General features: G+C 44.8%; 1 protein-coding gene across 7 annotated transcripts in view; it reads left to right on the forward strand.

The window, feature by feature from the left end:
* LOC106583291 (LIM domain and actin-binding protein 1) overlaps positions 1-18176 on the forward strand; it is a 43488-nt gene extending 25312 nt beyond the window's left edge. For 4 of the 7 annotated variants that reach the window (XM_014167273.3, XM_014167272.3, XM_014167274.3 and 1 more), the window contains 8 exons: positions 1928-2380; positions 11165-11219; positions 13510-13607; positions 14106-14171; positions 14564-14615; positions 14945-15027; positions 15186-15319; positions 15645-18176. In XM_014167273.3, the coding sequence (XP_014022748.1) occupies positions 1928-2380; positions 11165-11219; positions 13510-13607; positions 14106-14171; positions 14564-14615; positions 14945-15027; positions 15186-15319; positions 15645-16704 (2001 nt within the window). In that variant the 3' untranslated portion in view covers positions 16705-18176. Of the gene's footprint in view, positions 1-261; positions 414-604; positions 1290-1927; positions 2381-11164; positions 11220-13509; positions 13608-14105; positions 14172-14563; positions 14616-14944; positions 15028-15185; positions 15320-15644 lie in introns of those variants that run through there. The other 3 variants (XM_045705229.2, XM_014167278.3, XM_014167275.3) reach the window with 3 other exon arrangements.
* Positions 18177-19738: the final 1562 nt, after the last annotated feature.

Here is a 19738-nt window from a genome sequence, read left to right on the forward strand (position 1 = left end):
TGGAATCCCTGAACCTTCAGCTGTGTTTGAGCTGGATTTACACAAAAAATTACAACATATATTTAAAATCTTTATTTGGGGATAAACAATAAGGGAAGTGTGAACTAAAGTCAAAAAAAAAAAGACTCAGTCAGCAAAGCGTTAAACCTTTTACCAAATGTGTCATTTTCTGGTTTCCTGGGGTATTACCCCCCCCCCCCCTCGCCTCAGTCTCTCTCTCCTGGTCTTGATGGGGGGTGGGCTAGTTCTTACATGCAGAGTTTTTCTAACTGCTAACATCTGGGAGAGCTTGATCACTCTCACTTAGCACAGACCAGAGGGAAGGACTGCAGACTGATTCCAGCTACAGGACACTCTCCCCCTGCCTGTGACCTAGCCTCCCCACTACGCCTCGTTTCGTCTCGCTCTTACAGGTTTCACCACTTCTCTTTTCAAAAAACAGGAACAAACTTTTCATTGTCTGCTGCTCCTTTTCTTTTGTACTTATTGTACTCCAGTTGCTCTCACAAAGATAATTATTGGGATTCTCTGACCTGCTTTCCCTTCGTTCAGTCCTCCCTTAAGCTCTGCTCTTTTTTCATGTGTTTCCATCTAGTTTCTGTCACATCCTTTGTTGGTGGAACATGGCTTGATGTATTTTGCAGGTTAGGTTTGTTGGAATTGCATGGTTGTGGTGTGTGTGTGGTCAATGCGATGACATTGGGAATTCGTGTCAGCTTTTTATATATCTCTCAAGTTTGTGTGCACCTCCAATGCTATATGGTTGACCACCTCGTTATCACGTTGAAGGGAAAAGTCAGGTTTGTTCTTTGTTAGGGAGATGTGGATGTTGGTTACCTACTGCTTGGGGCTTGTGTTATGGATGTCCTTTTACCACTTAGAATACATATTGTTTCTCTTCTTCATGGGTGTGAACTGTGTGATTTAGGTGGTTTGTATTGAGTTGGGCTCTGTTTACTATAGCCCAGTGTGGTTCCATGACAGGACCATCGAGTTCCTCATGTAAACTTAACTTTATTAGTTCATTAGTTGACTCAATTCTGCTTTCAAAGGGCCATATTGTTTTACATACCTTTTCAGAACTTCCCCATATTACACAGACTGTTTCCAAGCAGGTTTTCATTTCCATATTTTCTAGTGAAAATCAAACTCATGGACGTCACACAGTGGAGTATTGTTGTCCTCTAATAGTTCAGCTTGCTACTCGGCATCAGTTATGAGTTGGGAGCTTCATGGATGGTTGAGCCTATATGCAGAGCAGAGAACCCTCTCTGTACTTTCAGGAAAAGGTGAGGTAGGTTGCCACAGAATGGAATGCGGTTGAAGGTCTCCATGTTTAGTGCTGCTCTCTCTCCATCTTGAGCCAAGACGTTGTCTGCCTCTCTAGAGTTGATTGTGGAGCAGCTGATGGTTGCCAGCTCTGACTTCAGCTAATGTGACAACATATCTCTTTCCTGGACCAACTCTGGGAACAGCTGCTTATCTAATTAGAATTTTCTTCCACGTCAGTAACTACTGCTGTCCGCAAAGTATTTCCCCAAAGTGGCCTCAGGAAGAAAGTTATGAGCTTTTGATTGTTCCTCCGTTTTTTCCTGTTCATTTGGTTGCAGTCTCGGTGCTTGGAATTGGATTACATAATACAGGACATGATTGACTGGTAGATGTAGGAAGCAACTGGTGATGACTATTTAGTTGGTAATGGTTTCATTCTAGCTTGTTCAGTCATTTGATCCTACACAGTTGAAAAATGAGACTGACTATTTGTATTATTAACTGTTAGAAATTGGTACCGTATTTCTCATACAAGACTACTCCTACACACAATTACCTCTGTACCTCTTTCAAGACATTGCTTTAGTCAGTAACTTCAAAACATTCTTCCTGTTGACCATTCACTAATCTGCTCTCCTCTTCTTCTTCCTGTCAGTCAGTGGAGAGCCTGCCTCCCACCCTGCGTTCAGGGAACCTGAGTGTTCTGAAGAAGCGCTGGGAGCAGCCAGGTCCTCGCCAAGACAGACCCGCCCCGCTATCCAACGGGCCACCCCGTGCCCGCCTCTCCCCCTCTGCCGTACCAAAACCAACCCCCCCGACCGAGCACCTTACCCCAGCCAAGTCTCCGGAATCCCTGAACACTCAGGGTGGTCAAAGCACAGCCGTCAGCCGCTTCCAGTATCCTGCAGCAGCAGCTATAGCCGAGGAGGGACCGAGAGGGATGGAGAAGAAAGCGCAGCGGCCAAGCGAGCGAGAGGAGGAGAAAGAGCTGATGCAGGTGGAAGACGAGGTGGTGCCACCCAGCCCCTGCACACCCATTGAGAAACCCAGCGTGCCTCTCAACAGCCTGAAGATGATGTTTGAGAAGGGAGAGGGCACCAAGGGAAAGGTAAGACTGATAAGACACATACACAGTGGGTATGTATCCCTCTACACAGTATCTTTCCCTCTTTCCTCTAATGATACTTCTCTCTCTCACTCTGTCTCTTGGCATCTTCCTCAACATGTAGCTGCTCCGCATAGTTGTGGGGTCAGGTCAGTCATCTGTGTGTGATTGGTTTGCCCCCTGTATCCAGCTAGGATGCAGCTGAACTCTTGATCTGTTGTTGCACAGCCAGAGATGTTAATGCTTCCTTTTGATCTAGAGTCATGCTAGCAGTCACATGCCTTGGTACCTGATGCAATCGTGTTTTCAAAAAGCTCTGTCTCTAGACTTCATAAGGCACCCCAAAGACCACTGTCTGTCTCAGTGCACATCACTAAGTACAGACAGAACACCCATTCACTGAGACTTCAGCACGCACACACACTTAGAGGAAACTTGCTAAAACTAGTTTACCTAATAACACAAGAGGCTCTCAAACGTGCATACACACACTGACTTGACGGAGCCACCCCCAGTTGAGAAGTGAAATACTTTGTGCTAGACACACTGAGGGAGGGTCTCCTGTGGCTCCTCAGATATTAGCATAGATAAGGCACTCATTAGTGGCCATGTTAATGAACCGGCCCTCTCAGGCCCATTACTGCCTAACTAACTCAACCCTTCAGTCCCTCTCTTCTGTCCCCACAAAAAGTTTCCTTAACTCAATTATTCACACTGCCCATATGTCCTGTCCCTTATCTCTTCCTAAACAACCCCCTCTTTAGTGCACAAACACACACATACGTACACCATAATTGCCCAAGGTCAAGAAGGTACCCACATTCCTTGTCTTTCTCTTCAAAGACCCACCATTTTTGGAATTCTCCTTCCTTCTTTCACTCTCTGTGTCCTGTTATTCTCCTTCAGTTAGGTATTCACCCCCCATGGCCCCCAACCCACCTCACTCTCAGCATCACACAAGATTACACTCCACTTCTGTACACTGCTGCTCCTCCTATCTTTAAATTTCCTGTTTCCTCTCAAATGTTCTTGTCTAATAAAAGTTTTGTAAAACTTTGGGATGTGACTGAGACAATAGTACTTTGTATACATCATATTATTGTGAGACAATAGTGTTTTGTATTCCTGGTGGTCTCTGCTTAGCCAACAGTGTTGATGCATGGTCCAGGTGGGAGAGCAAGGCTGTGGAGTCCGACTCGGACTGGAGTGAGTTGCCACCACGCCTTGATGTTCATCTCTTTTAAGTGTGCTCATGATGACCACTAGTCTAAGACCTAGGCCTACATGTTGGAATATCCCCCAGTGTCTCCTTAGGGAGACTGGTCTGAGAACAGTGGTTGTGTTGTAGTCTTTGTTCTCTCAGCCAGTCAGACGAGGCGTGCCACAATGGCCATGGTTCTGGACTTGTGCTGAATTTACTGCCAGAGCTTTTAAAGAGGGCAGTGACGGTAGGAGGGCCTCTCTTCGTCTGAGAGCTGTGCTCGGTGTGTGTGTTTCCTTAATACACATATGCACCAAATCCTTTTTTGCTACCCCAGTGCATTTCAACTGACTACGCCCGGCTGACCAGAGCTGAGGGGGGAGGCGAAGCTCGTCTCCAGGTGTACACACGGACTCACGCTACATCTCACACACGCACACACACATTAGTGCCCGCCCCAGCTGTAGCTCAGCACCTGCTCTGGGCTGATGCCATCTACAGCAGTGACGATGTCATGGGAGTGTTATGCACACACTCCTTACCCCCCAATCACTGGAGCCTACAAACTCTGCTCTTACAGAACACACACTCCTTTCTCTCGCTCTCCAATCAAAAAGTCACAGTACGTTCTCTCGCTCTCAACTTCCATCTCTCCCCTTGTTTCTAGTTCTCTTTTACTCTCTGTATTCAAACTTTCTCTTTGTCTCTACTGTTTTTCGATCAGCCCTGGGGTGCAAGGAACCCGCATGCTTCCCATCTGGAACAGTCTGTGCATAATATTATGATGACATTTTGGGACGTTTTGGTCTTCGGTAATGTTTTTTCATCTGTTCGTGCAACAACAACAAAAAGTAGCCGACTCCTATGCCCCTTCAGTGATTTGGTCAACAGCAGGGACTTTTCAATTAAGTGTTTGTCATTATTCAACGAGAGACGACTTGTTTTAATGCAAATTTTTTCAGAGTTCGGCTTGGTACCTTGGCCTTATGAGCTAGGATGTTGTATATCAGTCCATCTAAATAGCTGTAATGGATCCTGGACATAAAAGGTTGAGATGGAACAGATCATGCTGGGCTCTGATTCACTGCCTGGCTGGCCCCTAAATAAAACCCTATATTGCTTGCCACTGGCATTTGTCTTATCTCTATTACCATAGTATTCAAAACATAGGTACTGAAGTTATTTAATTTTTTTGCATAGTTTTATACAGTACCAGTCAGATGTTTGGACACACCTACTCATTCAAGTTTTTTTTAAAAATTTGTACTATTTTCCACATTGTAGAATAATAGTGGAGACATCAAAACTATGAAATAACACATGGAATCATGTGGTAACCAAAAAAGTGTTAAACTAATCAAAATATATTTTATATGTGAGATTTTTCAAAGTAGCCACCCTTTGCCTTGATGACAGCTTTGCACACTCTTGGCATTCTCTCAACCAGCTTCATGAGGTAGTCAGCTGGAATGCTTTTGCACTTGTTGGCTGCTTTTCCTTCACTCTGCGGTCCAACTCACCCCAAACCATCTCAATTGGGTTGAGGTCGGGTGATTGAGGAGTCCAGGTCATCTGGTGCAGCACTACATCACTCTCCTTGGTATAATATCCCTTACACAGCCTGGAGGTGTGTTGGGTTATTGTCTTGTTGAAAAACAACTGATAGTCCCACTAAGCGCAAACCAGATGGGACAGTGTATCGCTGCAGAATGCTGTGGTAGCCATGCTGTTTAAGTGTGCCTTGAATTCTAAATAAATAACAGACCGTGTCACCAGTAAAGCACCATCACACCGCCTCCTCCATGCTTCACGGTGGGAACCACACATGCAGAGGTCATCCATTCACCTACTCTGCATCTCACAAAGACACGGCGGTTGGAACCAAAAATTGCACATTTGGACTCATCAGACCAAAGAACAGATTTCCACCGGTCTAATGTCCATTGCTTGGGTTGCTTGGCCCAAGCAAGTCTCTTCTTCTTATTGGTGTCCTTTAGTAGTCTTTCTTTGCAGCAATTCGACCATGAAGGCCTGATTCACGCAGTCTCCTCTGAACAGTTTATGTTGATATGTCTGAACTCTGTGAAGCATTAATTTGGGCTGCAATCTGAGGTGCACTCAATTGCTGATTTCTTAGGCTGGTAACTCCAATGAATTTATTCTCTTCAGCAGAGGTAACTCTGGATCTTCCTTTCCTGTGGCGGTCCTCATGAGAGCCAGTTTCATCATAGCGCGAACCACCGCATTTAACCATGGCAAGGTGACTGGGGATATGGTCCACTACAAATAGTGTAGTTATTCCCTCCGTAAGGCAATCAAACAGGCAAAACGTCAGTACAGCGACAAAGTGGAGTCGCAATTCAACGGCTCAGACACGAGACATATGTTGCAGGGTCTACAGACAATCACGGATTACAAAGGAAAAACCAGCCACATTGCGGACACCGTCTTGCTCCCAGACAATCTAAGCACCTTCTTCGGCCCGTTTTGAGGATGACACAGTGCCATCAACGCGGCCCGCTCCCAAGGACTGGGAGCTCTCCTTCTCCGTGGCCGACGTAAGACATTTTGAACGTGTTAACCCTCGCAAGGCTGCCGGCCCAGACGGCATACCTAGCCGTGTCCTCAGAGCATGTGCAGACCAGCTGGCTGGAGTGTTTACGGACATATTCAATCTCTCCCTATCCCAGTCTGCTGTCCCCACATGCTTCAAGATGGCCACCATTTGTTCCTGTACCCAAGAAAGCAAAGGTAACTGGACTAAATGACTATTGCCCCGTAGCACTCACTTCTGTCATCATTTTATTTATTTCACCTTTATTTAACCAGGTAGGCCAGTTGAGGACAAGTTCTCATTTACAACTGCGACCTGGCCAAGATAAAGCAGTGCCACACAAACAACAACAGAGTTACACATGGAATCACAAACATACAGTCAATAATACAATAAAAAAAGTCTATATACAGTGTGTGCAAATGAGGTAGGATAAGGGAGGTAAGACAATGGATAGGCCATAGTGGCTAAATAATTACAATATAGCAATTAAACACTGGAGTGATAAATGTGCAGAAGATGAGTGTGCAAGTAGAGATACTGGGGTGCAAAGGAGCAAAATAAATAAAATAAATAACAGTATGGGGATGAGGTAGTTGGATGGGCTATTTACAGATGGGCTATGTGCAGTGATCTGTGAGCTGCTCTGACAGCTGGTGCTTAAAGCTAGTGAGGGAGATAAAGCCAGCCTCAGTGAGTTTTGCAGTTTGTTCCAGTCATTGGCAGCAGAGAACTGGAAGGAAAGGTGGCCGGATGAGGAATTGGCTTTGGGGATGACCAGTGAAATATACCTGCTGGAGTGCGCGCTACGGGTGGGTGCTGCTATGGTGACCAGTGAGCTGAGATAAGGCGGGGCTTTTACCTAGCAAAGACTTATAGATGACCTGGAGCCAGTTGGTTTGGCGACAAATATGAAGCGACGAGAGCATACAGGTCGCAGTGGTGGGTAGTATATGAGGCTTTGGTGACAAAACGGATGGCACTGTGATAGACTGCATCCAATTTGCTGAGTAAAGTGTTAGAGGCTATTTTGTAAATGACATCGCCGAAGTCAAGGATCGGTAGGATAGTCAGTTTTACGAGGGTATGTTTGACAGCATGAGTGAAGGATGCTTTGTTGCGAAATAGGAAGCCAATTCTAGATTGGAGATGCTTAATGTGAGTCTGAAGTGCTTTTAGAGACTAGTCAAGGATCATATCACCTCCACCTTACCTGCCACCCTAGACCCACTTCAGTTTGCATACCGCCCCAACAGGTCCACAGACAACGCAATCGCCATCACACTGCCCTATCCCATCTCTATCCCAAGAGGAATACCTATGTGAGAATGCTATTCATTGACTACAGCTCAGCATTCAACACCATAGTACCCTCCAAGCTCAGCATTAAGCTTGAGTCCCTGGGTCTCAACCCCGCCCTGGGCAATTGGGTCCTAGACTTTGACGGGCCGCCCCCCAGGTGGTGAAGGTAGGAAAAAACATATCCACTTCGCTGATCCTCAACACTGGGGCCCCACAAGGGTGCATGCTCAGCCCCCTCCTGTACTCCCTGTTCACCCATGACTGCGTGGCCATGCACTCTTCCAACTCAATCATGAAGTTAGCAGACGACACAACAGTAGTGGGCTTGATCATCAACAACGACTGGACAGCCTACAGGGAGGAGGTGAGGGCACTCTGAGTGTGGTGTCAGGAAAACAACCTCACTCAACGTCAACAAAACAAAGGAGATGATTGTGGACTTCAGGAAACAGCAGAGGGAGCACCCCCCCCCCATCCACATCGACGGGACAGTAGTGGAGAAGGTGGAAAGTTTTTAAAGTTCCTTGGCGTACACATCACGGACAAACTGAAATGGTCCACCCACACAGAGTGGTGAAGGTGCAACAGCGCCCTCACTAACTTTTACAGATGCACAATCGAGAGCATCCTGTCGGGGTGTATCACCGCCTGATATGGCAACTACACCGCCCTCAAACGCAGGGCTCTCCAAAGGGTGGTGCGGTCTGCACAACCCATCACCGGGGGCAAAGTACCTGCCCTCCAGGACACCTACAGCACCCGATGTTACAGGAAGGCCAAAAAGATCAAGGACAACAACCACCCGAGCCACTGCCTGTTCACCCCGCAATCATCCAGAAGATGTCAGTACAGGTGCATCAAAGCTGGGACCGAGAGACTGAAAAATAGCCATCACTAAGACAGAGAGGCTGCTGCCTACATCGACTCTAATCATTAGGCACTTTATTAAATGGATCACTAGTCACTTTAAAAAATGCATAGGGCATAGGCCTACCCACTTGGGAGCCAGACCCAGCCAATCAGAATGACTTTTCCCCCACAAAAAGGGTTTATTACAGACAGAAATATGGCTGTTTCATCAGCTGTCCGGGTGGCTGGTCTCAGATGATCCTGCAGGGAAAGAAGTCTGATGTGGAGGTCCTGGGCTGGCGTGGTAACACGTGGTCTGCAGTTGTGAGGCCGGTTGGACGTACTGCCGAATTCTCTAAAACGACATTGGAGGTGGCTTATGGTAGAGAAATGAACATTCAATTCTCTGGCAACAGCTCTGCTGGACATTCCTGCAGTCAGCATGCCAATTGCACGCTCCCTCAACTTGAGACATCTGTGGCATTGTGTTGTGTGGCAAAACTGTACATTTTAGGGTGGCATTTTATTGTCCCCTGCAAAAGGTGCACCTGTGTAATGATTATGCTGTTTAATCAAATTCTTGATATGCAACACCTGTCAGGTGAATGGATTATCTTGGCAAAGGAGAAATGCACATTAACAGGGATGTAATCAAATTTGTGCAAATAATTTGATAAATACGTTTTTTGTGCATATTTCAGCTCACGAAACATGGGACCAACACTTTACATGTTGCGTTTATATATAAAAATAAATAAATGGATGTACATTTCTCCGATTTTTCCCAGACCTCAAAAGTGGTCTCCTGGTGTAGTTTAAGCATTTTTGTGGACTTAGAACATCCAATTTTGTTGTTTTTCTAAAATAAACTAGGAAAAAAGGAAAACTGGAAAAACAAAACCTTTACTTTTCAAGATAATGTTGGCTATTTCATTTTTTAATAAAATACATAATTTGAAGAAAAAACATTATTGTGGCAATTCATATCTTGCAGTAAAATTGCAAATAATACTTTAATCTCGAGAGAAGACAGGTTAAATGTTAACGGTTTCATGTTCTCTTAGAAAATAGTTCTAATCTTTTAGGCCTAGACATAAACAATATCCAAAACAACTAACCATACACTGAATTCATACATTTTCAGTCATTTTTAATTGTAAAGTCATGTCTTTCTACACAATACCTTTTTGTATGCAAATCTGTCAAGGCAAAGGGTGGCTACTTTGAAGAATCTGAAATATATGTTGATTTGTTTAACACTTTTGATTCCATATGTGTTATTTCATAGTTTAGATGTCTTCACTATTATTCTACAATGTAGAAAATAGTCCAAATAAAGACCTTTTGAATGGTACTGTATGTCATGGTAGAGTAGTGTGTAATAATGTGTTGTGTTAAGTATTGTTTTATTGTGTGTAGCAGCAGCTAATGGGGATCCAGAATAAATACAAAAGGAAACATTTCAATTAGTCTACACCTGTTGTTTACTAAGCATGTGACACATGCAATTCGATTTGAATACCATAACAAATGTTTCCAATCTAGGAGGTAAACTCGATAAGGTATTCAATCATTTCACTGTGTATTTCAGATGGAGTCAAGGCCACCAAAACAGAGCTCCTTTTGCAAAAAACATCCCTGTGTGTTTTAAAGTGTGTAGCCTACTGGTGTAGAGGCTGGGGGTGTGTGTGTGCGTGTTAATGGGTAGAGTGGCTGTATCATGGGGGAGTTGGTGGGGGGACAGACAGTCCTGTCTGACAATGGCTCTGGCTCTTGAGCTTATTGGGGGATCAACTCTGTGTACACATGTCCGCACCCATACAGTATGTGTATATACAGTAGTGTGTGTGGTTAGTGGTGGTGTAGGGGGTGCATCTCCCTTGACTTTCTAGTAAGTCAGTATGTGGTTCATTGCAGTTTCTATCCGTTGTGTGGTGTTTTACATCTATGAAGTGGTTTGTCTTGTCATATTTGTTTATTTTCCAATTTGAAATGCATATTATGCATAATGGTTCTTTGTTAATAACCATTGAGTTTAGCTGTAGAATTCATTGCATCTGCTGTCCAAAATTTGCCGAATGCAGTAAATTCACCATCTTGTTCAAATTAGAAATGTTTCAGCAACTTGAGACAATTGAGCTTCTTATGAATATCTGATATCACCATAGATATTTGGTGATTGTTTTGGTGTTTAACAGTAAAGTGTTCCTTATTGTTATCAGTCTCTCTCTTGGGCAAATTAGATGAATCACTGACGTGAACGCTTGGTTTTTGGTTAGGTCTAGAACTAAAATATTGGCTCCCGTGTGGCCCAGCAGCCTAAGGCACTGCATCTCAGTACAAGAGGCGTCACTGCAGTCCCTGGTTCGAATCCAGGCTGCATCACATCCGGCTATGATTGGGAGTCCCATAGGGCGGCGCACAATTGTTCCTCGACTGGCAGGGGTAGGCCGTCATTGTAAATAAGAATTTGTTCTTAACTGACTTAAAGGTCAAATAAATCAATCAATAAAATAAAATGGAGCAAGGTGTGGGGGGGCGAATAGAACATGCTCCAAATGGGTGTGTGTGTACCTGTGTTAATAAGGGTTTGTTTAAGCAACCATCAGTGGCTCATTGTAATGTAAAGGATATGCAGGAACTGGCTTTGATGTCAATGGGCCAAACCATTGTGGGGGTGGTCAAGAGTGACCAATGACGGAGCTTAATGTTGTCTGAGTGTTGATATGGGTAGCAACGCAGAGGCCGACAAACTAAGGCTTAGAGATAGATGGATGTAGAGAAAGCAGGAGGAGTCTGTGGTTGCTGAGGACATTGTACAAGTCCTGTCTGAGGTTGTGTAATAAGCTGAACCCTGACCGTTGACCCCTGTGTTATCCAGGTGAGGACAGGACTACACAGCAGCTCCTCCGAGGACACGGACCAGAGACTAGGAGGTAATGCATGAGCAATGCATGAGCACACACTGCACAAGACCCATACAGTATAATCAAATTCTGAGGTCACCATGTCAGCCCTAGGCACCAGCTGACAAAGGATCCCATGCAGAGAGGTGCCCAGTGCGCTCATTCTATCCATGAATGTTACAGATGAGGATGCAGCGTTTTGCATTGACAGATTTTTGTTTTGTTATCCACGGGAGTCATTTAGCAGACACTCGTATCCAGAGCGACTTACATTTAGTGCATTCATCTTAAGATAGCTAGGTGAGACAACCACATGTCATAGTAAGTACAGTGGGGGGGAAAAGTATTTGATCCCCTGCTGATTTTGTACGTTTGCCCACTTACAAAGAAATGATCAGTCTATAATTTTAATGGTAGGTTTATTTGAACAGTGAGAGACAGAATAACAACAAAGAAATCCAGAAAAACGCATGTCAGAAATGTTATAAAAGGATTTGCATTTTAATGAGGGAAATAAGTATTTGACCCCTCTGCAAAACATTACTTAGTACTTGGTGGCAAAACCCTTGTTGGCAATCATAGAGGTCAGACGTTTCTTGTAGTTGGCCACCAGGTTTGCACACATCTTAGGAGGGATTTTGTCCCACTCCTCTTTGCAGATCTTCTCCAAGTCATTAAGGTTTTGAGGCTGACGTTTGGCAACTCAAACCTTCAGCTCCCTCCACAGATTTTCTATGGGATTAAGGTCTGGAGACTGGCTAGGCAACTCCAGGACCTTAATGTGCTTCTTCTTGAGCCACTCCTTTGTTGCCTTGGCTGTGTGTTTTGGGTCATTGTCATGCTGGAATACCCATCCACGACCCATTTTCAATGCCCTGGCTGAGGGAAGGATGTTCTCACCCAAGATTTGACAGTACATGGCCCCGTCAAATGATGCGGTGAAGTTGTCCTGTCCCCTTAGCAGAAAAACACCCCCAAAGCATAATGTTTCCACCTCCATGTTTGACCGTGGAGATGGTGTTCTTGGGGTAATAGGCAGCATTCCTCCTCCTCCAAACACGGCGAGTTGAGTTGATGTCAAAGAGCTCCATTTTGGTCTCATCTGACCACAACACTTTCACCAGTTGTCCTCTGAGTCATTCAGATGTTCATTGGCAAACTTCAGACGGGCATGTATATGTATTCTTGAGCAGGGGGACCTTGCGGGCGCTGCAGGATTTCAGTCCTTCATGGCGTAGTGTGTTACCAATTGTTTTCTTGGTGACTATGGTCCCAGCTGCCTTGAGATCATTGACAAGATCCTCCCGTGTAGTTCTGGGCTGATTCCTCACCGTTCTCATGATCATTGCAACTCCACGAGGTGAGATCTTGCATGGAGCCCCAGGCCGAGGGATATTAACAGTTCTTTTGTGTTTCTTCCATTTGCGAATAATCACACCAAATGTTGTCACCTTCTCACCAAGCTGCTTGGCGATGGTCTTGTAGCCCATTCCAGCCTTGTGTAGGTCTACAATCTTGTCCCTGACATCCTTGGAGAGCTCTTTGGTCTTGGCCATGGTGGAGAGTTTGGAATCTAATTGATTGATTGCTTCTGTGGACAGGTGTCTTTTTTTACAGGTAACAAGCTGCGGTTAGGAGCACTCCCTTTAAGAGTGTGCTCCTAATCTCAGCTCGTTACCTGTATAAAAGACACCTGGGAGCCAGAAATCTTTCTGATTGAGAGGGGGTCAAATACTTATTTCCCTCATTAAAATGCAAATCAATTTATAACGTTTTTGAAATGCATTTTTCTGGATATTTTTGTTGTTATTCTGTCTCTCACTGTTCAGATAAACCTACCATTAAAATTATAGACTGATCCTTTCTTTGTCAGTGGACAAACGTACAAAATCAGCAGGGGATCAAATACTTTTTTCCCCCACTGTACATTTCCCCCCAATAAAGGCATTATCAGCTAAGTTGGTGCTAGTAGGAATAAGACGATTGCAGGTTTATTTATTAGAAGGGCTGTGGTTGAACTGTGTGGCAGAACAGCGTGTCAATTCATAGTGAGGGCACTGTGCTCCATCTAAAAAGACTAGCTTTATTTACTTAATTCATAAACTTTTGGCAGCTTTTATATACCCTTTACCCAGGCTTTTTTCATAGTAGCTAATGCAGGACTGTGTTTTCCCAGTTTTTTAATTTTTTTTGGTCTCAAATCAACATACAGGGCTTCTGATAACATTGCATCAGAACTAGGTGGTGGATCAGGAGAAAGAAACTGAATTATGCTAATCTCTGTGTGTCCGTGTGTGTGTCTGTGAATGTTTTCTCGTAGTGTTGTCCCCTGACAGAGTGGTTGAGACCACCTCCCTGAAGGAAAGAATGGCCAAGTACCAGTCAGCCGCTACCAAAAAGGGCCCACTAGCATGCACTGTGAGTTTGTGTGTTTGTTTTATTATAGATGCTATCCTAAAAGATTTGACACACTCCCCACTCACATTTAATCTCCTCTATTTAGGAGAGACTAGAGATACCGTTGACTCAGTAACCAGAGCTAAATGTCCTTTTTAGAAAGTGGTCCTCTGCTCCTGTTAAATAGTCACATTATATTTTTACATTTTCGTTATTTAGCAGACGCTCTTATCCAGAGAGACTTAGTGCATTTATCTTAAAATAGCTAGGTGGGACAACCACATATCACAGTCATAGTAAGTACAGTTTTCTTCAATAAAGTAGCTATCAGCGAAGTCAGTAAGAAAAATTAAAACATTCAAGGCTAATGTAAGGATAGTGTAAATGGGAAAAGTTGCTCAATTAATGTCAAAGAAAGACAGATCATACTTCACATTTTGTAAAGATGGCCTTGGTTTGGCATTTCATGTCTCTCTTGTCACTGTGTTCTTCTGCTGATCAACCTCTATTCATCTGCAGACCAGTCAGTCAGAGCGAGAGGATAACAGCCTGAAGGAGAATGTGCCCCCTAGTGGTGTGGCTGTGGTAAGTACCTACACGTGTGTGTGTGTGTGTGTGTGTGTGTGTGTGTGTGGTGCGTGTGAGAGTTGGTTTTGAGGTGGGTACGTGAGAGAGCGAGCGACTGAGTGAACATAGTGAGTCTTTGAGATAAACTGTGTTTGTGTGTGAAGATGAGTTCATTGGATAGGGGAGCAGCGTTTAAGCAGATACACACTGTAAACCAATCAAAGCTGATGTGCTGTGAGTAAATGAACATACAAGACTGAACATAGTCTCCTAAAATACCTGCTCCTAAACATGAATACACAGTGACAGTAAACTCTTTCATATGGATTTTTTGTGCTATTTTAAATGGATGAACAAGCTATACTGTTTTTGGATTGCTATAACAAGGTTCTCTCTTTTTTTCCACTCAGAGCCAGGCTTTAGAGTCCTACAGCAGAAAAGTTGCTGTAGCAGAGACCAATGGTGAGTAAGCTTTAATTTCCCTCCCTCCTCATCTCGCATGATGTCAACCCCACAGCTCCTGGCTGGGGGCGCCGGGGACAGGACCTCACCCAGCGGGGCAGCGGCTGCTCTTGCCTCTGATTAGTCCTCTGTATTCTAGGTTAAAGGGCAGAGAGGGGTGGAGCACCGACTGGGTCGTTACTCTGAGTTACCGCTCTGTGTCTAGTGAAAAGCCTGGCTCCTTTAAAAAATATATATACATTGCTCTGCCCAGCTGTGACACTGACCTCTGGAGTCAAGATGGAGTCCCTGTAGTAAGACCGGTATGTTATGCGTTTGGTCTGTTTCAGGGGATGGCATGGACATATCTAGTTTTAAGGGTAGTACCTCATCTTCATCCTCAGTCCACAGTAACTTGCCCAAGGCAGCCTGGGTGAGTTCTCTCCATAGCCTCCATCACAATGACACAAACAACTGTAGTAACATGTATTAAATCAAGGAAATCAATATAAAATCTGACAGTAAGAGTTGTTACTGACAACCACAATTCAGTGTATGAAAGGCAAATCCTTAATGTGTGTGTGTGTGTAGAAGTTCTGCCTTTCCGTGAGGGAGACGTGCATTACGTGCCTAAAGACGGTGTACCCGCTGGAGAGGCTGGTGGCCAACACCCAGATCTTCCACACCACCTGCTTCCGCTGTCTCCACTGCAACACCAAGCTCAGGTACTAGTAGGGATGCTCACTCACTACGGGACACTTCAAATAACATTTTGTCAAAATGTACTTTTTCATTCAAATGTCACATTCTAAAACATTTAGAAACCATTGGGGGAAAATAAAAAAGAACATGTTAAAAGTATTGCCTATCGTGCATGATAATTCTCTTTTCAATATGCCTTTTTTAATTGGATTTATCCCAAGCTGAATCGATTGTAGTAACATTAGCTTTGAAATGTACATTTGTTTCAGTGACCGGTGTCTTGTCTGCATCTAGCTAATGTATGTTTTTTAAATTTTTGTTTTGTTTTTGCTGCCCTCTGCTCTTCAGCCTGGGGAGCTATGCCTCTCTACACGGTAAGGTCTACTGCAAGCCCCACTTCAGCCAGCTGTTCAAGGCCAAAGGCAACTACGACGAGGGCTTTGGCCACCGCCCCCACAAGGACCTGTGGACGCCCCGTGCCGAGGAAGAGGAAGATGGAGTAGACCGGGTTGTGGAGAAGAGGTCTACGGAGCGGGCAGAAAGAGCTGTGGTGGTGTCCCATCGAGCCGAGACACCACTCTCCCCAGCCAAGCAGTCCAGCACCACGGTGGAGGAGTCTCCCCTGGCCAAGGTGACAAACCTGACTGCCTCTCATGAGACACACAGCCACATTTCCTCCACTGAGAAACTCTCCACCGCCGAGAAAATACCAGAGGCCCGCAGGCTTAGGGTTGCCTGGCCCCCTCCTGCTGACAGTGATGCTGGAGCCTCTCCTGCTCTGGAGGGTGGTGGTGTGGGCCGGCCCTGGAGGGCCAAGTGGCCCCCGGAGGGCGAGGTGTCATCGTCCACCCTGTGCCCCAACAGGGCTGAGCTGAAGAGCCTCAGGAGGAGCTCGTCTCTGAAGGAGCGCAGTCGGCCCTTCTCGGTGGCCCCCAGCCTCACCAACACCAATGCCCTGGGGCCAGGGGAGCCCCGCCAGCCCCTCAAATCCCTGATGGAGAGGAGGGGGTCGCTGGAAGACAGCTGCTCCACACTTAAGGAAACAGAACCTCAACTCCAGAGGAGGAGAGAGGAGGAGAAAGAGGGGAGCAAGCCCACACCGCCCAGCGGCAGTGCGGTGAACGGAGAGATCAGCTGCGAGGAGGTGGAGAGTCTCCTGGCAACGCAGGACAAGAAAGAAGAGCCGCTGAAGAAAGGAAAAGAAGCAGCAGTGGAGGATGAAGAGGAAAGGGCTTCTTTAAAATGCAAAAGTGCCCCTCCAGACATCCTAGCATCTCCACCCCCGCAGCCCAAACACAACCGCAGCTCCCAGGACGTGGGCTTCTGGGACGGGGAGGGGGAACAGCTCACCATGGAGGAGATGATCAAGAGGAACCGCTATTATGAGGAAGAGGAAGATGACGTCTGAATAGACACTCAGCTCTGAATCAGACTGGATTTAGACTGGACACACACCATGGACACACACCAACGCATTATGTCCCTAGTACTCCCTGTCCACTTTATAAAACCCAGGGAGTTCTTAAAAGTGCAGGGACACAACAATTGTGATATTTCTCTGTTTGGGTGTAATTTGTGATCATTTTGAGTGTTCCATTCACAGTAGAAAAGTTAGCAATAGAACAGTCTTACTACACTACATTGAACCAAATAGCCTGATTATTTGAGTGATTTCTGAGGGAGCCTGGTAGAAAGGACTGGTAGATTGTAGACGGTTGGATTAAAAACATTTAGTACTGTTTTCCATGTTTTGTATTTTTACACTGGAAAGGCTGGTCTGTGTCTTTTTTAAACTGGGAGTGAATACAGTTACGATCTTTATGATACACAGCCCTGATTGGCGGATAGGATCGTCTAGACCAGGGTTTCCTAAACTCGGTCCTGGGGCCTCCCCAGGGTACACGTTTTGATTTTTGTCCTAGCACTACACAGCTGATTCAAATAACAAAACTCATCATCAAGCTTTGATTATTTTAATCAGCTGTGTAGTGTTTGGACAAAAACCAAAATATGCACCCAGGGTGGGCTCCAGTACTGAGTTTGGGAAAACTTGGCCTAGACCCTAGAGCAGGGGTATTCAACTCTTACCCTATGAGGTCTGGAGCTTGCTGGTGTTCTGTTCTACCTGATCATTAATTGTACCCGGTCTAAATCGGTCCCTGATTAGAGGGGAACAATGGAAAAACTCAGTGGAACTAGCTTGGCGGTCCAGAGGTGACTTTGAGGGCTCTAGAGCCTAATTATGCAAATAAAATATGACTGGTCATTGGTCAGAATAATCAGATTGTGATGTAATGCTGTGGGCCAAAAACTACATCCCCTTTTTTTTCAAAAGCTGTTACACTAAAAGGGCATTTTCACAATTTCAGTGTTATTTCGACCCTGTAGTGTGGAAATATCAATAAAATAGGGAAATCACGTTTGACTGCACTGCCCCTTTAAGTGGGCTAGTACAAACCACTGCCAGATGGATTACAGGATCAGAGCTGTTTTAAATAATCACAAGCAGTCACTTCATGGGTTTGATAATACTTGATCTTGTAATATACCTTAAGAATCAAAAAAGGCTTGTGACAGAATGTGGTAAATATATCCGGGATGACTAAACCAACAAGGTACTATCTGTGATGTATGTTTGGGTCCTTTCCCTTCCTGGGTGTATATTTTTAGTTGTTCTTTGACACAGTGCCTGTTTTAAATTGTATAAAAAGCATCCTATTTTATAATGAATTTAGAAAACTGGATCAATACAGATTATTATATTTACCCTCAATGTTTTATACTTAATTTTTTGGGGTCCTCCATAAAGTAATCTTGGAATTGTACGTCTCGAGACAACCAAAGTGTTTGAAATAAATAATAAATGGTCTATCATTGATACATCTGTTTGTCTTGTTTCAGTACATGAACTAAGGCCGGGATTCAATACGGTCGCCCTTGTAGCCAGCTTTGAAAGGCAATGTTTCCGCGTTTGCTGACATCACATTCATGGTGAATGCTGTAAATGTCAGCCCAATTGGAAATTACCTTTAAATGTCAGATCTGCGTTTATAGCGTGCTTAACTCTGTTTATTTACCTTTCTACTGTTGTGGCTAGATGGAAAAGGCCTACAGCGCCATCTGTTGGTCGTGTAAGGGACAACAGTTGACATCTGTAGCATTGTAGCTAAGCCTAACCCTTTTCCTAACCTTAACCTGCCACGTTAATTATCCTAACCTGCAATGTAAACAAACCATCTGTGGGTACAAATCAGCAGTATCACCCATAGAGAATGATAGAGGCCTCTAGTGGCCAAAAGTCTGTATTTGAATGGGCAGCGCCATTTGAAGGCTTCCACCATTTTTAATGTAGTCAACTGAGTGAGACTTCCAACTTCATTGGCTGACCCCTCCTGGTGACCCTGTTGGAGTCATGTCCAACCGGGTCAATGGGAGGGATAAACAAATCGTGAGTAAGAAAATTGACTACTTCAAAATGTAGATGGCTTCAATGGCGCTGCCCATGCTGTCAGACGCTATGATGGCACAAATACATAGATGAGTCCTCTATGGTATCACCACACAGGTTAGGAGAATGAGGTTAAGAGTTAGGTTTAGCGACAATACTACAGTGTAACAACTGTTGTCCCTGATGCGATCCCTAGATGGAGCTGTAGGCCTACTCCATCTCGCCACAACGGTAGAAACATGAACTAACCATCTGTGGCGACAAATCATCAGTATCATTACACCAGATTGAACCCCAGCCTTAAAGGGCACGTAGCAGCTATTTCTCAATGTCAGAAATGCATATAATAGCAACTTGGCGCACTCCAGGAAAACATTCCCAAATTACAAACTCTTAAATACATTGTTCTAAAAGTTGGGTTTGAGGTTTTCTCCAAATCAAATGTATTTATATAGCCCTTCTTACATCAGCTGATATATCAAAGTGCTGTACAGAAACCCAGCCTAAAACCCCAAACAGCAAGCAATGCAGGTGTAGAAGCACGGTGGCTAGGAAAAACTCCCTAGAAAGGCCAAAACCTAGGAAGATACCTAGAGAGGAACCAGGCTATGAGGGGTGGCCAGTCCTCTTCTGGCTGTGCCGGGTGGAGATTATAACAGAACATGGCCAAGATGTTCAAATGTTCATAAATGACCAGCATGGTCAAATAATAGTAATCACAGTGAACAGATCAGGGTTCCATAGCCGCAGGCAGAACAGTTGAAACTGGAGCGGCAGCATGGCCAGGTGGACTGGGGACAACAAGGAGTCATCATGCCAGGTAGTCCAGGTAGTGTGTGAGAGAGAGATCATGAGCTCCCACATGTTTCAGTATGTTTTTAAAAATAGATAGATTTAGAGTTCGACGAGAGAGAGAGAGAGAGTGTGTGTGTGTAGATTTTTTTGTCAGGGACATATACAGGATGCTACCCTCTACAACATAACCTTCACTCCA

The sequence above is a fragment of the Salmo salar genome, chromosome 22, assembly GCF_965601325.2.
Source record: "Salmo salar chromosome 22, fSalSal1, whole genome shotgun sequence".
NCBI lineage: Eukaryota > Metazoa > Chordata > Actinopteri > Salmoniformes > Salmonidae > Salmo > Salmo salar.